The 18,055-nt window shown below is 40.7% G+C and overlaps 1 protein-coding gene across 4 annotated transcripts; it reads right to left on the bottom strand.

Annotated features, from left to right (window-relative positions):
* Nucleotides 1–2,429: 2,429 nt before the first annotated feature.
* On the bottom strand, nucleotides 2,430–18,055 carry ZNF224 (zinc finger protein 224). 4 transcript variants are annotated; one of them, XM_030941587.1, is made up of 5 exons: nucleotides 17,823–18,055; nucleotides 14,237–14,319; nucleotides 10,862–10,988; nucleotides 10,638–10,730; nucleotides 2,430–5,858 (listed from the first exon to the last, which is right to left on the bottom strand). In XM_030941587.1, the coding sequence occupies exons 2-5, from the start codon at nucleotides 14,249–14,251 to the stop codon at nucleotides 3,970–3,972; spliced, it is 2,124 nt and encodes a 707-aa protein (XP_030797447.1). In that variant the 5' UTR covers nucleotides 14,252–14,319; nucleotides 17,823–18,055; the 3' UTR covers nucleotides 2,430–3,969. The 4 variants fall into 4 exon arrangements, with proteins under 4 accessions (XP_030797447.1, XP_010370768.2, XP_030797448.1 ...); XM_010372466.2 differs by having other exon boundaries at nucleotides 17,882–18,055; XM_030941588.1 differs by lacking the exon at nucleotides 17,823–18,055 and adding an exon at nucleotides 17,593–17,815.

Raw genomic sequence — 18,055 nt, 5'->3', positions numbered from 1 at the left:
CTTCCCTTCTCTTTGCCAGCCACGTGCACAGTAAGGAGTAGACAAGATGGGACAATCAACTGGGAAGTCTATTTGCATAAGAAGTTTATGGTGGGGCGACCAGCCTTCCCCAGGCACTATGTAAACGTCATAACTGATTTAACCATGACCCCTATGTAAATCTGACAGTGCCTCCTCAAACTGAACTGTAAAACTCAGCACATTCGCTGCCAGCCGACCCTCTTCCGCTCGGAGACCCCTTCCTCTATAGAGAAACCCGTTTCTCTTCTCCTTATTAAACCTCCGCTCCTAAACTCCTCTTGTGTGTCCCTGTCCTAAATTTTCCTGGCGCTTAACGACGAACCCTGGGTTTATACCTCAGACAACGTAGCTGCTTCATTGTGAAACCAACACCTCTTGAATTCCAAAACATTTTTATCACCCAAAGAAAACCCCATGCCCACTAAGCAAATCACTACTGTTGTCCATAATCCCACTCCTGGGGAAACATTAATCTTTCTCTCTTTTCTATTACCTGTTTTGGACAAATCATAAAAATGAATGGAAGCTTTTGTTTCTAACTCCCTTTGCTTAGCATAATATTTTTAATGTTATTCACATCATATCACATATCAGTACTTCATTCCTTTTCATAGATGAATAATATTTTATGTTTATACTACAATTTGTTTCTGCATTCATACGTTGATGCACATTTGGCTTCTTTTCACCTTTTGGCTATAGTGAACAGTGTTACTACAAATGTTCATGTACATGTATTTGTTTCATTACCAGCTTTCAGTTTTTTGTTTGGTTTTGTTGTTTTTTGAGACGTTGTTTCGCCTCCCGCTTTCCAGCAATTCTCCTGCCTCAGCCTCCTGCGTAGCTGGGATTACAAGCATGCACTATCACGCCCGGCTAATTTTGTATTTTTAGTAGAGACGGGGTTTCTCCATGTTGGTCAGGCTGGTCTCGAACTCCCGACCTCAGGTGATTCGCCCGCCTCGGCTTCCCAAAGTGCTGGGATTACAGGCGTGAGCCACCGCGCCCAACCGTGTATTCCACTTTTTTCTGCTGCTGAGACAATAATTTCAGATGACTTATCTTTATATTCACTCATTCTGAAGATAATATAGCAAGAGTAGGGAGGTGAATATTAGGTGCACTTACCTGTGGCTTCAGAGCCTGCACAAACACAATCTCATATACACCACTTCCAAATGGAATACTAATCTGCACGTGTAACTTAAAGAGATGCAGGGGTCGACACCCAATTCATGATGGAAAGCATAAGTCACATGTTAATTTGGTGGTCTGTGGTCAAGTGTTCTGTCCCTTTTAAGACCCCTAGTGGCCGGGCGTGGTGGCTTACGCCTGTAATCCCAGCACTTTGGGAGGCCAAGGCGGGTGGATCATGAGGTCAGGAGTTTGAGACCAGCCTGCCCAAGATGGTGAAACTCCATCTCTACTAAAAATACAAAAATCAGCCAGGCGCGGTGGCGGGCACCTATAATCCAAGCTATTCGAGAGGCTGAGGCAGGAGCATCGCTTGAACCTGGGAGACAGAGGTTGCAGTGAGCCAAGATTATGCCACTGCACTCTAGCTTGGACCACAGAGCAAGACTCCATCAAAAAAAAAAAAAAAAAAAAAAAAAAAAAAAAAAAACAAACAAACAAACAAACAAACAAACAAAAAAAAACCCTAGCAAAATGAAAAGCTTCTTCTCAAGAGGAGAGTAAATATATGCAGAGGATGGCAGAGATTTGCTTAAATCCTAAGCATCTGAATTTTAATTCTCCAATTAGGGCCAGCCATAGGCTTCAAACATCACTATCTGCCACTGACATTTCAAACACTTTTGGACCTCCGGGATCATAGGGTTTTAGTGGCAGAGAAAGCTTACGTGGCAGCTGGGACATATTATACAAACTTGTCTGGGACAAGTCAAAAAGTTTTTAGGTCACTCATAAAAGAGTAGCACAATCAAAACAATAAGTTGCATCCAATATCAAAAGTGGTACACTAAGCATTGTGACACTTTTCTTTGCTTGTAGCAGGGGTGATATGCCCTACTTGTCCTATACCTTAGAAAAGATATCACTTTAACTTAACACACTTAAGATATTACTGTGGTGTATACCTGATGAGTTAGCATCTGACAATAGTTTGAATATGTATTCTCTCCAAATCTCATGTTGAAATATGACCTCCAGTGTTGGAGGTGGGGACCATTGGAAGGTGCTTGGTCATGGAGGCAGATCTTTCATGAACACTGGTGTCCCCACCAAGATAATGAGTGAGTTCACACTATTAATTCACACAAGAGCTGGTTGTTTAAAAAGATCGTGGCATAAAAAAATTTAAAATGCATGGAAGTACAAAATGGAAAAATGCCTGCAAATCCTCATTGCCAGCAAAGATCAGTAAAAATATTCATTTACACAGTATGTAAACACTTAAAAGAACATAAAACACACAAAGATATTTATTTGATTAGGTTATGAAGGCTAAAAATGCCACACTTTCTCCTTTTGTTATTGTGTCTATGTCATCATCTCATTGATTTCATGTTATTATAGGAATAAATGCAATTCACACAAATTCCTGTTCTTGAACACTTGTTCTTTCCATTTTAAAATGGAGTGACATTATCAATGTGGTCTTCTACTTTTTGGAGTTTTAGTGTCATAGGCATAATTTCCTAACCTATGGTTTTCATATCAAACAGTTGCACTTTATACATTCTGACATGTTCTGCTCTCCAAAAGACATATTTTTACTGCCAGCAATAAAGAGGAGGATTTAAGTGTTATTCCTGCCCCCAATAATGAATATATTTGATGAAATTACCAAACTCCATTAAGTTTCTCTTCCTGTTTCATAGGGTTGGTGGAAGAATATTGGATAAGAAGGTTGACAAAAGTTGTCCTTCAAATTTAGAATATTTTATACCAGAAAAAAAAAAATTGTACAGCACTTAAAAGGCAATCATACCAAGGCCTGCATAGAAATCACAAATCATGATCAATCTAGGATCGACTAAGAAAATCTCTGTCAGTATACATCTGGCACTTTAAAAGTGTTACTGTAAATCTTGCCTTAATACTGTTGAGAACACTTAATTGCAAAATATGCAGTGGCGTGTTATTGCAAAATTAACCAAAACTTTTCAGTCTATACTGTAAGAAAAACTACAAAAGACAGTTAAATTTATACCGTATAAAGCAATGAACATTTGATAGAGCCACAAATAATAATCCGACTTAAGAACACAGGATGGGGGAAGTCAGGAGCCAAGTGCAATAAAATAATATTCAATGAATATTATAAATCTGATCAAGAAAAAAAGGAAAAAAACATTCAAAATATTGCTATGGATTGCAGTACTGAGTTTACTCTGCATTTCAACTCATGTTTCCCAGAATTATTTTTTGTAGGCTTCCCTTTTTGGATACATAAAATTGTATCCAAATCCATACATATGTTTTATCCTTTCATTGATTGGACAAACAAGTACTGAACACATACCAAGTGCTAATCAATGTTAAGGCTGTGATGATTTAGCAGTAAAGAAAGACACATGTAGCTTACATTCTAGCGAACATCAATTTTGGCATGTCCACCGTTAGAGTTCGGCAAATTCATGAACTCTTACTCTTTCTAAGGCCTGTCTCCTGAATGATAGCTGTAATTACCAAACTTCTGAATGAAGCTTTATTGTACCATTTACAAGGATTCTCCACTATGGTGGTCCTGAGACTACTGGGGCATGCTGAGTTATGGTTGAAGCACTGATGTTATCTTAAACAAAGGTTTTACCTCTTCCAAGAATGGGTGAAATTTATCATCAGCATGGATTCAGAGATAAAGTACTTAAAGGGAAGAGCTTACTATGTGCCTCATATTTTAATGTTTCTCTCCTTTGTGAACTTTCAGATGAGATTGCATTCATGAAGACTGAGTGAAGACTTTATCACACCATCACATCACTAAGGTTTTTCTCCAACATGAACATTCTGATGAAGCTGAAGACTTGAGGCCCGACTAAAGCACATATCACACTCCCGACACTTCCATGTTTTCTCTGCCACGTGGACCCTCTGATGCACCTCGAGATTCAAGTGCCTGTTGTAGCCCTTCCCACAGTCCTCACATTTGTATGACTTTTCTACACTGTGAACTTTTTCTTGCACTTTAGAGAATGAATTCCGTACAATGTTCTTCCCATGCTCCTCGCATTTGAGAGGTGTTTCCGTGCTGTGGCGTCTCTGATGGGTCAGACGAGTTGAGGACCATCTGAAGCCCTTCCCACACTCATCACATTTGTATGGCTTTTCTCCAGTGTGCACTCTTTGATGAGAATGAAGCTGTGAATTCTGAGTAAATCTTTTCCCACACTCTTCACATTTGAATGGTTTTTCTCCACTGTGCAGTCTCTGATGTTTCAAAAGACACGAGGCCCAGCCAAAACTCTTCCCACATTCTTTACAATTATATGGTCTCTCTCCTGTGTGGACCTTCTGGTGCATATCAAGATTAAACTTACTATTGTAGCCCTTTCCACACTTCTCACATTTGTATGGCTTTTCTCCAGTGTGGACTCTCTGATGGGAATGAAGATGTGAATTTTGAGTAAACCTCTTCCCACACTCTTCACATTGGAATGGTTTTTCTCCACTGTGGAGTCTCTCGTGTTTCAAAAGGCATGGGGCCCGACTAAAGCTCTTCCCACATTCCTTACAATTATACAGTTTCTCTCCTGTATGGACGCGCTGGTGAAAGTCAAGATCCAACCTCCTTTTGTAGCCCTTCCCACACTCCACACATTTGTATGGTTTTTCTCCACTATGGGATCTCTGGTGGGAATAACATTGTGAATTTGTGTAAAATCCTTTCCCACATTCTTCACATTTGAATGGTTTTTCTCCACTGTGGACGCGCTGATGTTTCAAAAGACACGAGGCCCATCTGAAATTCTTCCCGCAATCTTTACAATTATATGGCTTCTCTCCCGTGTGAACCATATGATGCGTATAAAGATCTCGCCTGCAAATAAAGCCTTTTCCGCACTCCTCACATTTGTATGGTTTCTCTCCTGTGTGGATCATGCGATGACTATTAAGTGCTGATCTCTGACGAAAGCTCCTACCACACGTATCACATCGGAATGGTTTCTCTCCCGTGTGAACCATGGAATGCCTATTAAGTCTTGATCTACCACAGAAGCTCTTACCACATATATCACATTTGAATGGCTTCTCCCCAGTATGGATTCTCTGATGTTCTTGAAGCTGGGAATCGTGAATGAAGGCCTTCCCGCATTCCTCACAATTATAAGGTTTCTCTCCTGTGTGTAATTTATGATGAACATTAAGCGCTGATCTACGACTGAAGCCTTTCCCACATTCCACACATTTGAATGGTTTCTCTCCAGTGTGGACTCTCTGATGAGTTTGCAGATGTGAGCTCTGACTGAATTCCTTACCACACACATCACACTTATAGCGTTTCTCTCCCATGTGGACTCTCTGATGAATACGAAGGGCTGAGATGTAACAGAAGCTTTTTCCACACTCATCACATGTATGAGACATCTCTCCTGAGTGTAATTGTTGATGGAAATCAAAGATGGAGACATCATTGAAGGACTGTTTATATCCATTGCCCTGGGAAGATTCCTGTCTTGTGTGAATTACAGATAGTCCTGCCTCAGACTGGCTAGGGAAATCACCTTCTTTGGAGAACTGAGAGCTATTTATCACCAAATCTTGAGACCTGGTTAAATCACTTGCAATTTTTTCCCAGATTTGCTGGCAGGACCACTCTTGATCTGCTCCTGCTTCTGAAATAGTCTCCATCTCAGTTTGGATCTTGTCTCCTATCAGAATACAGAATTAAAAGACGAGGACAAGTGAAGCCTTTGTTCAGTGTTATCAAGATTTCACTTAGGCCATGGCATGAAACTCTCAAGAGTACAGGCAACGTTCAGTTTTTATTTTTCAAGTGCACCATAATCTCCAGTTTGGATGAGGCCAATTTCAAACTAAACCAAGTATCATATGTAAAATGCTTGGTAGAAATAAAAGACTTACAAAAAACAATAGGTGTTGACATGGGTGTGGTGAAAAGAAACACTTATATACTGCTGGTGTGAATGTAAATTAGTACAACCTGTATGAAAAGCAGCATGGAGATTCTCTAAAGAACTAAAAGTGGATCTACCATTTGATCCAGCAATCCCACTACTGTCTGCCCAAAGGAAAAGAAGTCATTATATCAAAAGGACACCTGCACGCCTATATTTATTACAGCACAATTCACATTTTCAAAGATATGGAACCAACCTAAGTGCCTATCAGCCAACGAGTGGATAAAGAAAATGTGGTATATATACACCATGGAATACTATTCAGCCATAGAAAAATGAAATAATGTCTTTTGCAGCAACTTGGATGGAGCTGGAGGCCATTATTCTAAGTAAAGTAACTCAGGAATGGAAAACCAAATACCGTGTTTTCACTTATAAGTGGGAGCTAAGCTATGGGTATGCAAAGGCATACAGAGTGATATAATGGACTATGGAGACTCAAAATGGGGAGGCTGGAAGGTAGGGTAAGGGATAAAAAGCTACAAGTTGGGTACAATGTACACTACTCAGGTGATGGGTACACTAAAATCTCAGACTTCACCATTAGACAATTCATCCATGTAACCAAAAACCACTATACCCCAAAAGCTACTGAAAAAAAAAATTTTTAATAAAATAAAAGATAATAAAATTAGTATGATACAAACATTATACCTGCTACTCTTCCTAGTGAATTTCCTAATCAGTGTAAAATCTTGCATGGTAAATTATGAAACTAATAAATTATGTATATAATAAAATATGAATCAAAACCAACTTTAAAGAAAAGTAATATAATTAATACTTGGTACATTTGTGTTTATATTGTGTATCCTTACAAAGTAAAGATATAAACCTCACTCAAAATGAGATCTGGATGTTTTCCTCAGGATCTAAGAGGTAATTTCCAGGAGTTTATGCCTGAGGAGAGTGTCTATGATTTAGGGGTGTGGCTGGCCACGCCTTTGGGGGTTGGTGCCCCCCATGTCACAAAGAGCAATGTGATTTAAGGTGGGGCTTTAGGTTACATGCAATTAGTGGCCCAGGAGACTGAGCCACATGGGAATCAATCAACAAATAATGGCTATGTAATGGAGCCTCAAAAATTACTTGTAAAACCAGGGCTCAAGTGAGCTTTCCTGATTCGCTGTACTCTCTACGTCACACCTTAATTCTGGGACTGTAATGCATCCTACTCTATCGCAAGAATACAAGATCCTCATTTGGTACTTCCCAGAACTGTTTCTTATTTTTCTCTTGGTGAAATGTAATGTGCACCTCTACCCTGTAAATATCTATAACTTTTAGTATAAAAGCATTCAGTGAGTTCTGCTTGCCTTTCTAGGTAATTACTGAATATGAAGGTAGTTTTGGAAAATCCCCACACTTGCAGTTGGTGTGAAGTGAGAGCGATCTTCTGTAAACTCTTGCTCTAAACTGTGTAGTCAAACTCTTCACAATAATATCAAAGGCCTATGAGTGTTTATATCTACATATTCATAATATTCCTACACAAGCATTTTGCATAACATGTATCTTTAATTTTATTTTTCTGTAGATGTGAACAATAATTTGGTTATCTGAAATAGGTAAGAAACAGACAACTGCAGTTTTGATGGGAATCTGAAAGGTTGGACCTGACAGGGGCATACAAAGGGTGATGCTCCTGATGAGACAATGAAAGGTGATGAGAACACTTGGGATAAAAAGAATGCCTGAGGGGTCGTGCCCTGGTTGGTTCCATGGGAGAGTATTAGATTCTCATTAAAAAAAAAAAAAAGAGCAGAGGCTAGGCTCAGTGGCTCACGTCTGTAATCTCAGCACTTTGAGAGGCCAAGGCAGGCGGATCGCTTGAACCCAGGAGTTGGTGACCAGCCTGGTTAACATGGTGAAACCCTGTCTCTACTAAAAATACAAAAATTAGCCAGGTGTGGTGGCGCACACCTATAATCCCAGCTACGTGGGAGGCTGAGGTATAAGAATCATGTGAACCCAGGAGGCGGAGGTTGCAGTGAGCTGAGATCATGCCAATGCCCTCCAGCCTGGGTGACAGAGTGAGACCCTGTCTCAAAAAAAATAAAAAAGAAGAAAAAAGAGGGCAGAAAATATATGACATAGATAAATACGCCTTTATACCTATTTCCAAATGGAACAATATAGACAAAAAGTGAGCTGTAAAATAAATTTAAAACCTTCTAATGAGCATTTAGGAAAAACTAGAAAAGAAATGATCACATCTTCATGACAAGCAAGAAAGGTATCATTTCATGAAATGCCTACAAAAGTAACCCATAAACATCTACATGCATGAAAAATGTTTGTCCTGGTTATGGTGAAAGATGTGTTTCTTACTATGACTCACACGCATAAAAATGTTGAAAACTTTGGTCAGGATATTACCAAGTCCTAAATTAAGTCAGTCAAATGGAAAGATAACTTGCAAGGCTGAATCTTGGAAAACAGTCATAGGTAAATGTGTACCCAATGGTACACACTGGAATATGGATATATTTAACACACTGTTACTTAAGAGGTTTTTGGGGAGGAGAGAGTCTCTTTCAGGATGTTGATGTTTTGAGAGGGCAGTTTCCTGATTCCTTCCAAGTTATAAAGTTGAAAATAGAGCACTAGGTCTCTAAAAAATAAAGGAAAAGTTATGTTGTAAAAATCTATATTCTTTTATGTTTTTAACAAATTTGTATACAATGAAGATGCAGAAATATACATATTTTTAAACAAAGATGACCAGAAATGTAGGCAATGTTCAGCTGCGTGAATTGTGTTGCTCTCTTCCTCATCCTTCCCCACCCAGGAGAAGGAGAAACCTGGGGTCAGTGACGTGCATGCAGACTTTGGAAAGGCAAATGGGCGGCAGATGGGTAAATGTCTCAAAGGAAAGCTAGCTGGGAAGCTGGTTATTATCTGACACATCACAAAATGGAGAATTTTTTCCCCTTGTAGAAAAGCTGTCTCACTAGCAGACATCAGGATGCTCATTCAAAAATGATTTCTTTCCAGAAATGAGTATGCTTCCTATGAAAAGCTCCAGGATAAGTCACAGGGAAGGCATATTGATCAGTGTGGTAATAAAAATAATGTTTAGAAGTTTCCATGGGATGTGGGCCCACTGTAAACACACAATGTAGTCAAATAAGGGAATCTAAAAATGTTCTAATTAAATATATGGCCACTGGAAGACAAAAAACGTGTTCTGCAATATCTCTCTTTCACTGTAGTTTGTGTTCACTTCTTAGCTCTCTCCATGATTCCAGGAGACAGTGAAGTCACCCCATTCAATAGCTCATACATCAGGTTAACAAATATTTGGAAACCTGCTATGTACCAGGACTATTCTAGACACTGAAAATACAGCCAGCAGAGTTAAAATTTCTTAGACATTACAGTCCAGCATGTAGAAGTGACAGATAAACAGAAGTTTATGAGACTTGGTACAAGACAGCACAAGAAGAATCAAAATAGAACGGAATTATAGAGAGTGGTTTCGGATGGCTTCTCTCATGACTTTAAAACTGAAAAGAAACCTGAATAACTGAAGGAGATGCCAGAAGGTTTTAAGGTGACAGAGTATTCCAGTGACTGAGATAAGCAAGTAAGGACTGAGACAGAAGCTTCTGTAGAGACAGAATAATGGTTCCTAAAGGATGTCCACATCCAGTCCCCAGGACCCATGATCATGTATACAGCAGGGGAATAGAGGTTGTAGATGCAGTTAAGGTTGCTAGTCAGTTAACCAGAGAAGAGGAAGATCATCCTGGATTATCCAGGAGTGATCAATATAATTACAAGGGATCCAAAAGGTGAAAGAAGGCATAAGAAGAGTGGCAGAGGGAGCATGACTATGGGGATGCAAGTTGCTGCCTTTGAAGATGGAGGAAGGGAAACAAGAGCCAAGGAGTGTGGACAGTGCCTAGACACTGATAAACCAAAGCAAAGGCTTCTCCCCAAGAGCATCCAGAAAACATGAAGCCCTACAGATAACTTGATAACTGCCCAGTGAGATGTATCAGACTTTATCCCTAAAGAATACAAAAATAATAAATGTTTGTTGCTCAGTCTGCTAAGTCTGTGATCATTGGGTACCAGCAAAAGGCAACTTAGTGTCCTTGGGAGGACAGAGAAACAGCAGGGAGAATAATGTGGCTGGTAAAGACAGAGCGACAGGGAGAGGACAGGAGATGTAGTTAGAGAGGTGGCAGAGCGGGGATGAATAGCAGATCACAGGGTCTCTAAAAGTCAATTAAAGAGATTATAATTTTAATAAAAATAAGCCAAACAGGCGTTTGAGCTGAGGAATGACAATCTGACTTACATTTCCTGAGGATCACTTCAGCTGCTATGAGAACAGATGTCAGGATGGGAAGGCAGGCAGCAGGGCCACCAGGTGTAAGATGGTTGTCAATAATCCAAGAAAGAGGTTTGGCCATGTAGGCCAGGGCAATAGATTTGAGCACAGACAGAAGTAAACAGATGGAAGAGACATACAGGGATTCACAGTTGCTTGATTCTTACCTGAATTCCCTTCTCTTTGGGTTGCTGTCTTCATCATCCAAATCCTTTCTTCCCTTAGGAAGTGGAAAGTATCTCTGTGGAATGCTTGATGTCCTGCAAATAGGCAAAGTTACGTGCTTAATCCCAACACATTCTAGGTAACATCACGGTAAAATTTACTAGAAATTTAGGTTCTCACTGCACACTCAAACTTGAACCATAGGTTCAAGTTTGCCTGTCCTCACCCACTGAGAGAAGGTTCCTGAAGTTCTCCAGCATCACATCTTGGTACAGCTTCCTCTGGGCAGGGTCCAGCAGCCCCAGCTCCTCCTCAGTGAAGACCACAGCCACGTCCTTGAAAGTCATTGCCTCCTACAGCATCAAACATATGCAATCTCAACCTCATGACCAGTGATTCCTGGGAGAGGGGTGGCACTGAGCAGACAGAGGGGAGGGGTGGGAAGTTGTTTTGGATCTTGAGAGACATAGGTCAACTCATAGGTTTCCTACTCATTCTGTCTGAATCCTGATGATGACTGATGTTCCTGAGTTCCACCAGAAACACAGTAATGAAAAAGACCTCCTGTATTTTTACTTCGTGCAATCATTGAGTCTCCTTGTAAGTAACCCTCTAGGACTCTAAATGTGGCGTCCTGGCCTACACATATATACGTTTTAGTAAATCTTGACAATCACCTCAGCAACATTTCACAATTCAGTCCTGACTTTGCTTGGTAATGCCCATTGTCTTCCTCTCTCAAACTCGAACCTTGGATGTTATTGTTTTTCTTCAACATTTGCCAAACTGACAAGCTTATGGTGACATGTGTGAGTAGTTACGCAGTGAGTCCTCTGTACTCTCAAGGCAAAAACTACACACATTAATTGCAACATTGAATGTCATGATCTGCAGCCAGCATGCCTCAGAGCGCATATATGAGGCTCTGTCCCTTCCCAGTCATGTGACCTTGGACAAGCTGGCCTGAATGCATTACTTTCCTCTCTGTACAATGATTGTCACATGATATAGTTTTTAAAGAATTAAACAGTAGAATATACATATGGTACTAGGGAAAAGTGTGTAGCACAGACTGAATACTTAATAAACATTAGCTGCTTTGATTTTTGTCATTGTTATTGATTTTATCTCATGTCTGTATAGTGTTCCATGGAACTAATCTATTGTTTTTCTAAATAATGAATATTTAATTTTATATCTTTTCCATGATTACCAATCCAATAAAGAACATCATTTCAGGTAGATCTTACTCTCCTATTTAAAGTAAGTTTTAAATAACAAAATGTCAAAAAATAAGAATGTTTAAAATCATGATTATGTCACATTTTCTCGACTTTTTTTTTTACCTAACTTCAAAATCTTTCAAGGGGATACATTATCCTGATTTTTCTTAACATAGCCAAAAGCAGGTGATCAATTTTCCCATTATTTTGGCAATCTGATTAGGAAGAAATTGTTTTTTTCTTTTTTTTCTTTTCTGTAGAGATAGAGTCTTGCTATGTTTCCCAGGATGGTCTCGAGCTCCTAGTTTCAAACATTCCTCCTTCCTCAGCCTCCTAAAGTGCCAGGATTACAGATGTGAGTCACGGATCTGGCCACGATTTTGTTTTATTGTTCTCACTTATTTGATTATAAATGAATACCACCATCTTTTCAAATATTTATTGACGTCTGTTTTTCTCCTTCTATACATTCCTGGTAATGTCCTTTATGCATATTTCTTTGGATTTTCTTCCCTAGTCTGTGCATAAGATTCTTATTTTGGATTGTATCTTCTTTTAGATATCCAAATGGTAAATATTTTCACCTTAGACTGTTACATTTTCTGGTAACATTGTGTAAGGCATCTTTTCCCATAATGAATTTTAAAATTTTCTATAATGAAATTGCTGTCCTTGGGTGCCTGAAGTGCTGGGGGCCATGGAAGAGGTACCATGACAGGAAGAGAAGACGTCCCCCTCCCAAGGTAGGGCCAGGGAGGAGCAATGCCACCTGTGGACGTCATCACTCAACAGGACACTCCAAACACCCACACCACAGGGCACAGGCCCCTCAGTGGAGAATTCCCTCTTTCTTCTTCTCTCTCTTTCAACTGAGGAATATGGCAAAAATGGCTAATATTCTTTTTTTTTTTTTTTTTTTTTTGAGACGGAGTCTTGCTCTGCCACCCAGGCTGGAGTGCAGTGGCCGGATCTCAGCTCACTGCAAGCTCCGCCTCCCGGGTTGACGCCATTCTCCTGCCTCAGCCTCCCAAGTAGCTGGGACTACAGGCGCCCGCCTCGTCGCCCGGCTAGTTTTTTGTATTTTTAAGTAGAGACGGGGTTTCACCGTATTAGCCAGGATGGTCTCGATCTCCTGACCTCGTGATCCGCCCGTCTCGGCCTCCCAAAGTGCTGGGATTACAGGCTTGAGCCACCGAGCCCGGCCAAAAATGGCTAATATTCTTGACCCTTGGTCTCCTGTCTGAACTCAAGCAGGTTTCTCATATTTCATGTGTTTAAGAGGAAGATAAGAACTGCTTCAATTAACTGTTCTGAGGAGTAAATGAAGAAACAAAACACAAATGCCTGGCAAATCTTCTAGTATCACACACAAAAAATTTAGGTTAGGCTGGGCGTGGTGGCTCATGCCTGTAATCCCAGCACTTTGGGAGGCCGAGGTGGGCGGATCACCTGAGGTCGGGAGTTCGAGACTAGCCTGACCAACATCGAGAAACCCCATCTCTACTAAAAATACAAAATTAGGCGTGGTGACGCATGCCTGTAATCCCAGCTACTCAGGAGGCTGAGGCAGGAGAATCCCTTGAGCCCAGGAGGCAGAGGCTGCAGTGAGCTGAGATTGCACCATTGCACTCCAGCCTGGGCAATAAGAGTGAAACTCCATCTCAAAAAATTAAAAAAAAAAAAAAATTAGCTTACATATTACTTTGGTCAAATTCCTTAATATATAAAGGAATAAAGAAAGGCCAGTAAATAAAAGACACAGCAAGGCATGACTCAGGCATGGGGGAAAGAGAATCTAGCTCTTCCTATGTGGAAACTTCCAGCAATCCTTGTGTGAAGCCACAGTTACAGCCTGCCGTGATGTGCCACATATGGATACTCTATCTACAAAACAGCCACCGTGGCACACATCAAAAGTAGCCTTTCAAAACTGAGTTCCTGGTGTCTGGGAGTATAAAGTAATTAAAAAGGAACATCGATTAAATGGGAACATGGTGCAACCATTAAAAATGAGCATTATATAATATTAAATACAAAGAGTGCAATTTAAATTAGATTAATATCACCAATACAAATACATGTACATGAAGAAGAGTATCACAGGATAAAAATAGCTAATGTGTGAGCAGAGAAGTAGTATAATGAAATAATTATCCATTCCTACTATCTTGTCTACTCCATAGAATAAATGACACAAGAAAACAAGAAGTAAAAACAAATGCAAAATCCACTCAAAAGTAACAAAGGAAGCACCTGGTACACAAGAGATCCTCAAATGTCTGTTTTTCTCCTTGAGTCTTCCCAAGACAGAGAAAAACTTGTGACAATCTGAGTACTGGGATGGAATTTTAAGAGTAATAGAAACAAGTCCTACCCACCTTGAACATGGTCATTTTCCCTCTTACTGCTGGAAACTTGCAGAGTCCTGAGTGATGCAGTTCCTGGAAAAGCAGAATTGTGCCTGCAAAGTGCCAGGAAAGGCAGAAAAAGAGACATGAAAAGGTGGCCAGGTCTACCACCCACCAACAGGGATGTGTATTGTGAATTGGCACATGAATGTTCACAGCAGCATGAATCATAAAAACCCAAAACAGCACAACCAAAGTGCCCTCCCGTGGGTAAATGAGTAGACAAATCATGGTCTATCCATACAATGGAATCTCATTTGGAAACTTAAAGATGTGAAGTACTGACTCATGCTACAACATACATGAACCTTTGAGACATTATTGCTAAATGAAAGAAGTCAGTTACAAAGGGCCACATATTGCAGGATTCCATTTCTATAAAATGTCTAGGTAGGAAAATGCATATAGAGAGAAAATTGATTAGTGATTGCTTCAAATCTGAGTGAGAATGATGTCTAACCATAAGTAGGCAGGAGGAGATCGATATGAGAATGAAATGATCACTGAATTGTGGTGGTGGTTACTCCAGCAAATCTTCTAATGATCACTGGATGTATACCTGATATAAGAAAGTTCTATGATACCATAGGTTGGAAAAAATAATTGTTAACATACACGTCATTTAACTTAACAAGAGTCAATTCTAAGTCCATATTGATAGAATATCTGTAGTTGAACAAAGAATAAATGGAGGAGAAGGTCATTTTACAGCTGAATGCCCATGAATAATGTTATCTATTCCTAAGAAACTTTATTATTTTCAATTATTTTTAAGTAACTTTATAGTGGAGAAATCTGAAAGACAGCATCTCGGCCAAGTGGACAAGGTTGAGATCACCAATGAAGAGACAAACTGACATCACTTGGACCCTGTTAGGTTGCAATGAAAAGGATATTTCACCACTTCTGTGGTATCCCTACCAACAATACATAATCTGAATCTGCACGTGAATTACATCAGACACACCTCCAAATTAATGCCTTTCTCCAAAATAACTTGCCTATACTCTTCAAAAATATCAAGCATAGAAAGACAAAGGGTGTAGAATCCTCCAGATTAAAGATTATGGAAATGTGACAACTAAGGCAATGCATAAAATTAGACTGTGAACACGGGTGGTGGTGGCAGATGGGTAGGGGACACTTGTAAGAACCTCAAATGAAAAACAACAAATTTAAATATAGAACTGCAGAGTACACAACGTGAAGTTAGGTAATATGTTATCTAGCACTATATAATAGATAATACAATAAACTACTATCAGCAGTCTGGATAGATATCTAATACTAAATAAATAACTATCTGGTATACAATAACTATTGGTATACAATCTAATATGTTATGTGAAACCATATACTAGCCCTTCCTAAGCTCCTTTCACCAAGATAGCCCCTGGTATGTGGGCTTCCTTGCTGCAGAAAGCTATAATCAGCTGTCTCTGGTTACAGGTATATTTCTGGTGGTATTCAGCTGATGGTCATCAACAAAACAGGAAAAATGTAAACACTTGACAAACGTGGGTAAAGAGTAAATAAGAATTTCTTTTTTTTTTTTTTTTTTTTTTTTTTTTGAGATGGAGTCTTGCCCTGTTGCCCGGGCTGGAGTGCAGTGGCCAGACCTCAGCTCACTGCAAGCTCCGCTTCCCGGGTTTATGCCATTCTCCCGCCTCAGCCTCCTGAGTAGCTGGGACTCCAGGCGCCGGCCACCACGCCCAGCTAGTTTTTTTTTTTTGTATTTTTTAGTAGAGACGGGGTTTCACCGTGTTAGCCAGGATGGTCTCGATCTCCTGACCTCGTGATCCGCCCGTCTCGGCCTCCCAAAGTGCTGGGATTACAGGCTTGAGCCACCGCGCCCGGCCCCGTAAATAAGAATTTCTTAGGCTATTTTGGCAATTTCTATAGGTTTTAAATGATATGAAAATAAAAAGTTTTATAATTTCAGAAAACATAAGAAAAATAATAATGAGATTAATGAGTATGATATAACATGATAATTCACTAGTTTAGTCTCTTTGTCAGTATTTGGAAATTTCCATAGTTAAACACATAAGGGGGAAACATTAAGAAAAAATTATAAAAATTCTAAAATGTTCATAAATAAATCTATAAATATACAAAAAAAAAAAAGAAACACATTACAAGCTTAACAGTTGCTATCTTTACATCATGGATTAGTGGGTAATAAAAACATTTTGTTCTTTTTTTTTTTTTTTTGAGACGGAGTCTCGCACTGTCGCCCAGGCTGGAGTGCAATGGAGGATCTCAGCTCACTGCAACCTCCGCCTCCCGGATTCAAACGATTCTCCTGCCTCAGCCTCCCGAGTAGCTGGGATTACAGGCGTCCGCCACCAGGCCCAGCTAATTTTTGTAATTATGTTTTAGTAGAGACAGGGTTTCACCATCTTGGCCAGGCTGATCTTGAACTCCTGACCTCGTGATCCGCCGGCCTAGGCCTCCCAAAGTGCTGGAATTACAGGCGTGAGCCACCGCGCCCGGCCCATTTTATTCTTAATAAAGAAAAATAGAATGCTCTACAATGATATGGTTCTGTAAGAGTACAAAATATTTGTAATGATTGAAACAAAATAGTTGACAACATTTTTAAAAACTGAGAAAAGCTCACGCCCCTAAGCCTTGCTTTCCCCACTTAAGTCCAACTAGCTCCTCTGCCTCAATGAGAACGTATCCAACAGAAGATCAAATCAGGCTCTGACCCGGACTGCTTAAGTTCCAACCCCAGCTCCACCTCTCACTAGTCGGGTGCCTATGCGCCCTGTGTCTGTCTTTCGTTTTTAAAATAGAAAAAAGCAATACTTCTCCACAGAGCCACGGTGTGGCGTAAATTTATTTGTATAAAGTCCTTAGAATGAAGTTACTAATTAAGACTTAATTATTATCGACACCCATGCCCGAGGACACATCCTATACACTGTCGGTTGGGGTGAGCATCTCTGTCAAAGAAAAGAGCCAAGGACCACTCACGTAGAGCTTGCCCTCAGTAGCCAAGAAGTCCCTCCCTGCAGCTCTTTTGGAAAGGTCGGGTTGAGGAAGGAGAAAGCTATGAAACACTCTGACCGCCTCGCCGTCCCCCATAAGTTAAATGTTCCTCTCCCTTCGTGAAAGTGGACGCAACCCTCGCCCTTCTAAAGAGGTCAGAAGGCTTCCGGGATCATCCGGCGTCCTGCAGGGATCAGGGACAAGGGCCGGGGCCCCTGCAGCTGGAGCTCTCACCCCACCCGGGGACCTCACAGGCTTCCTGGGAAATTAACAAGAGACCACCAGTCACCAAGTGACAGGGACTGCTTTATGCCTCTCATTTGTGTTACCTCTTCCAGTTCCCAAAACGATTCCATTAGGATGGTCCTAAAGTCCCCATTTTAAAGAACAGTAACGGAAAACCTAAGGAGATAAACACCCCAACGTTACATCGCGAAGAAGTGGCCACGCGCGTGGGGTGCAGGGGGTGGAGTGGGCCAGCTCAGAGCCCTGGAAACCCTGAAACCAGGTGAGACGCGACCCAACCAAGTCCCAATGCCCCCGGGACGCGAGGACAGACCCAAGCCCAAGAAGGTGCCACGGACGAGAACGCAAACAGCTGCCCTTGCCGCTCCAAACCTCTGCTCTCCGACGAGGCCTCTTTTCCCCTAATTCGATCACCAGTTGGTTGAGGATCCAATGCATAGGTCCAGGAAATTCAGAACTGTCCGCAAGACGCGGAACTGACCCAAACTGTCGCAGAAAAACTGCAGCAACCTCAGTCCCCAAACGGAAGTGCCCGCGACTCCAGAG

The sequence above is a fragment of the Rhinopithecus roxellana genome, chromosome 12 (assembly GCF_007565055.1).
Source record: "Rhinopithecus roxellana isolate Shanxi Qingling chromosome 12, ASM756505v1, whole genome shotgun sequence".
NCBI classification, from domain to species: Eukaryota; Metazoa; Chordata; class Mammalia; order Primates; family Cercopithecidae; genus Rhinopithecus; species Rhinopithecus roxellana.
Note: the sequence above shows the minus strand (reverse complement) of the source record. Positions and strands in the feature narration are given on the sequence as shown.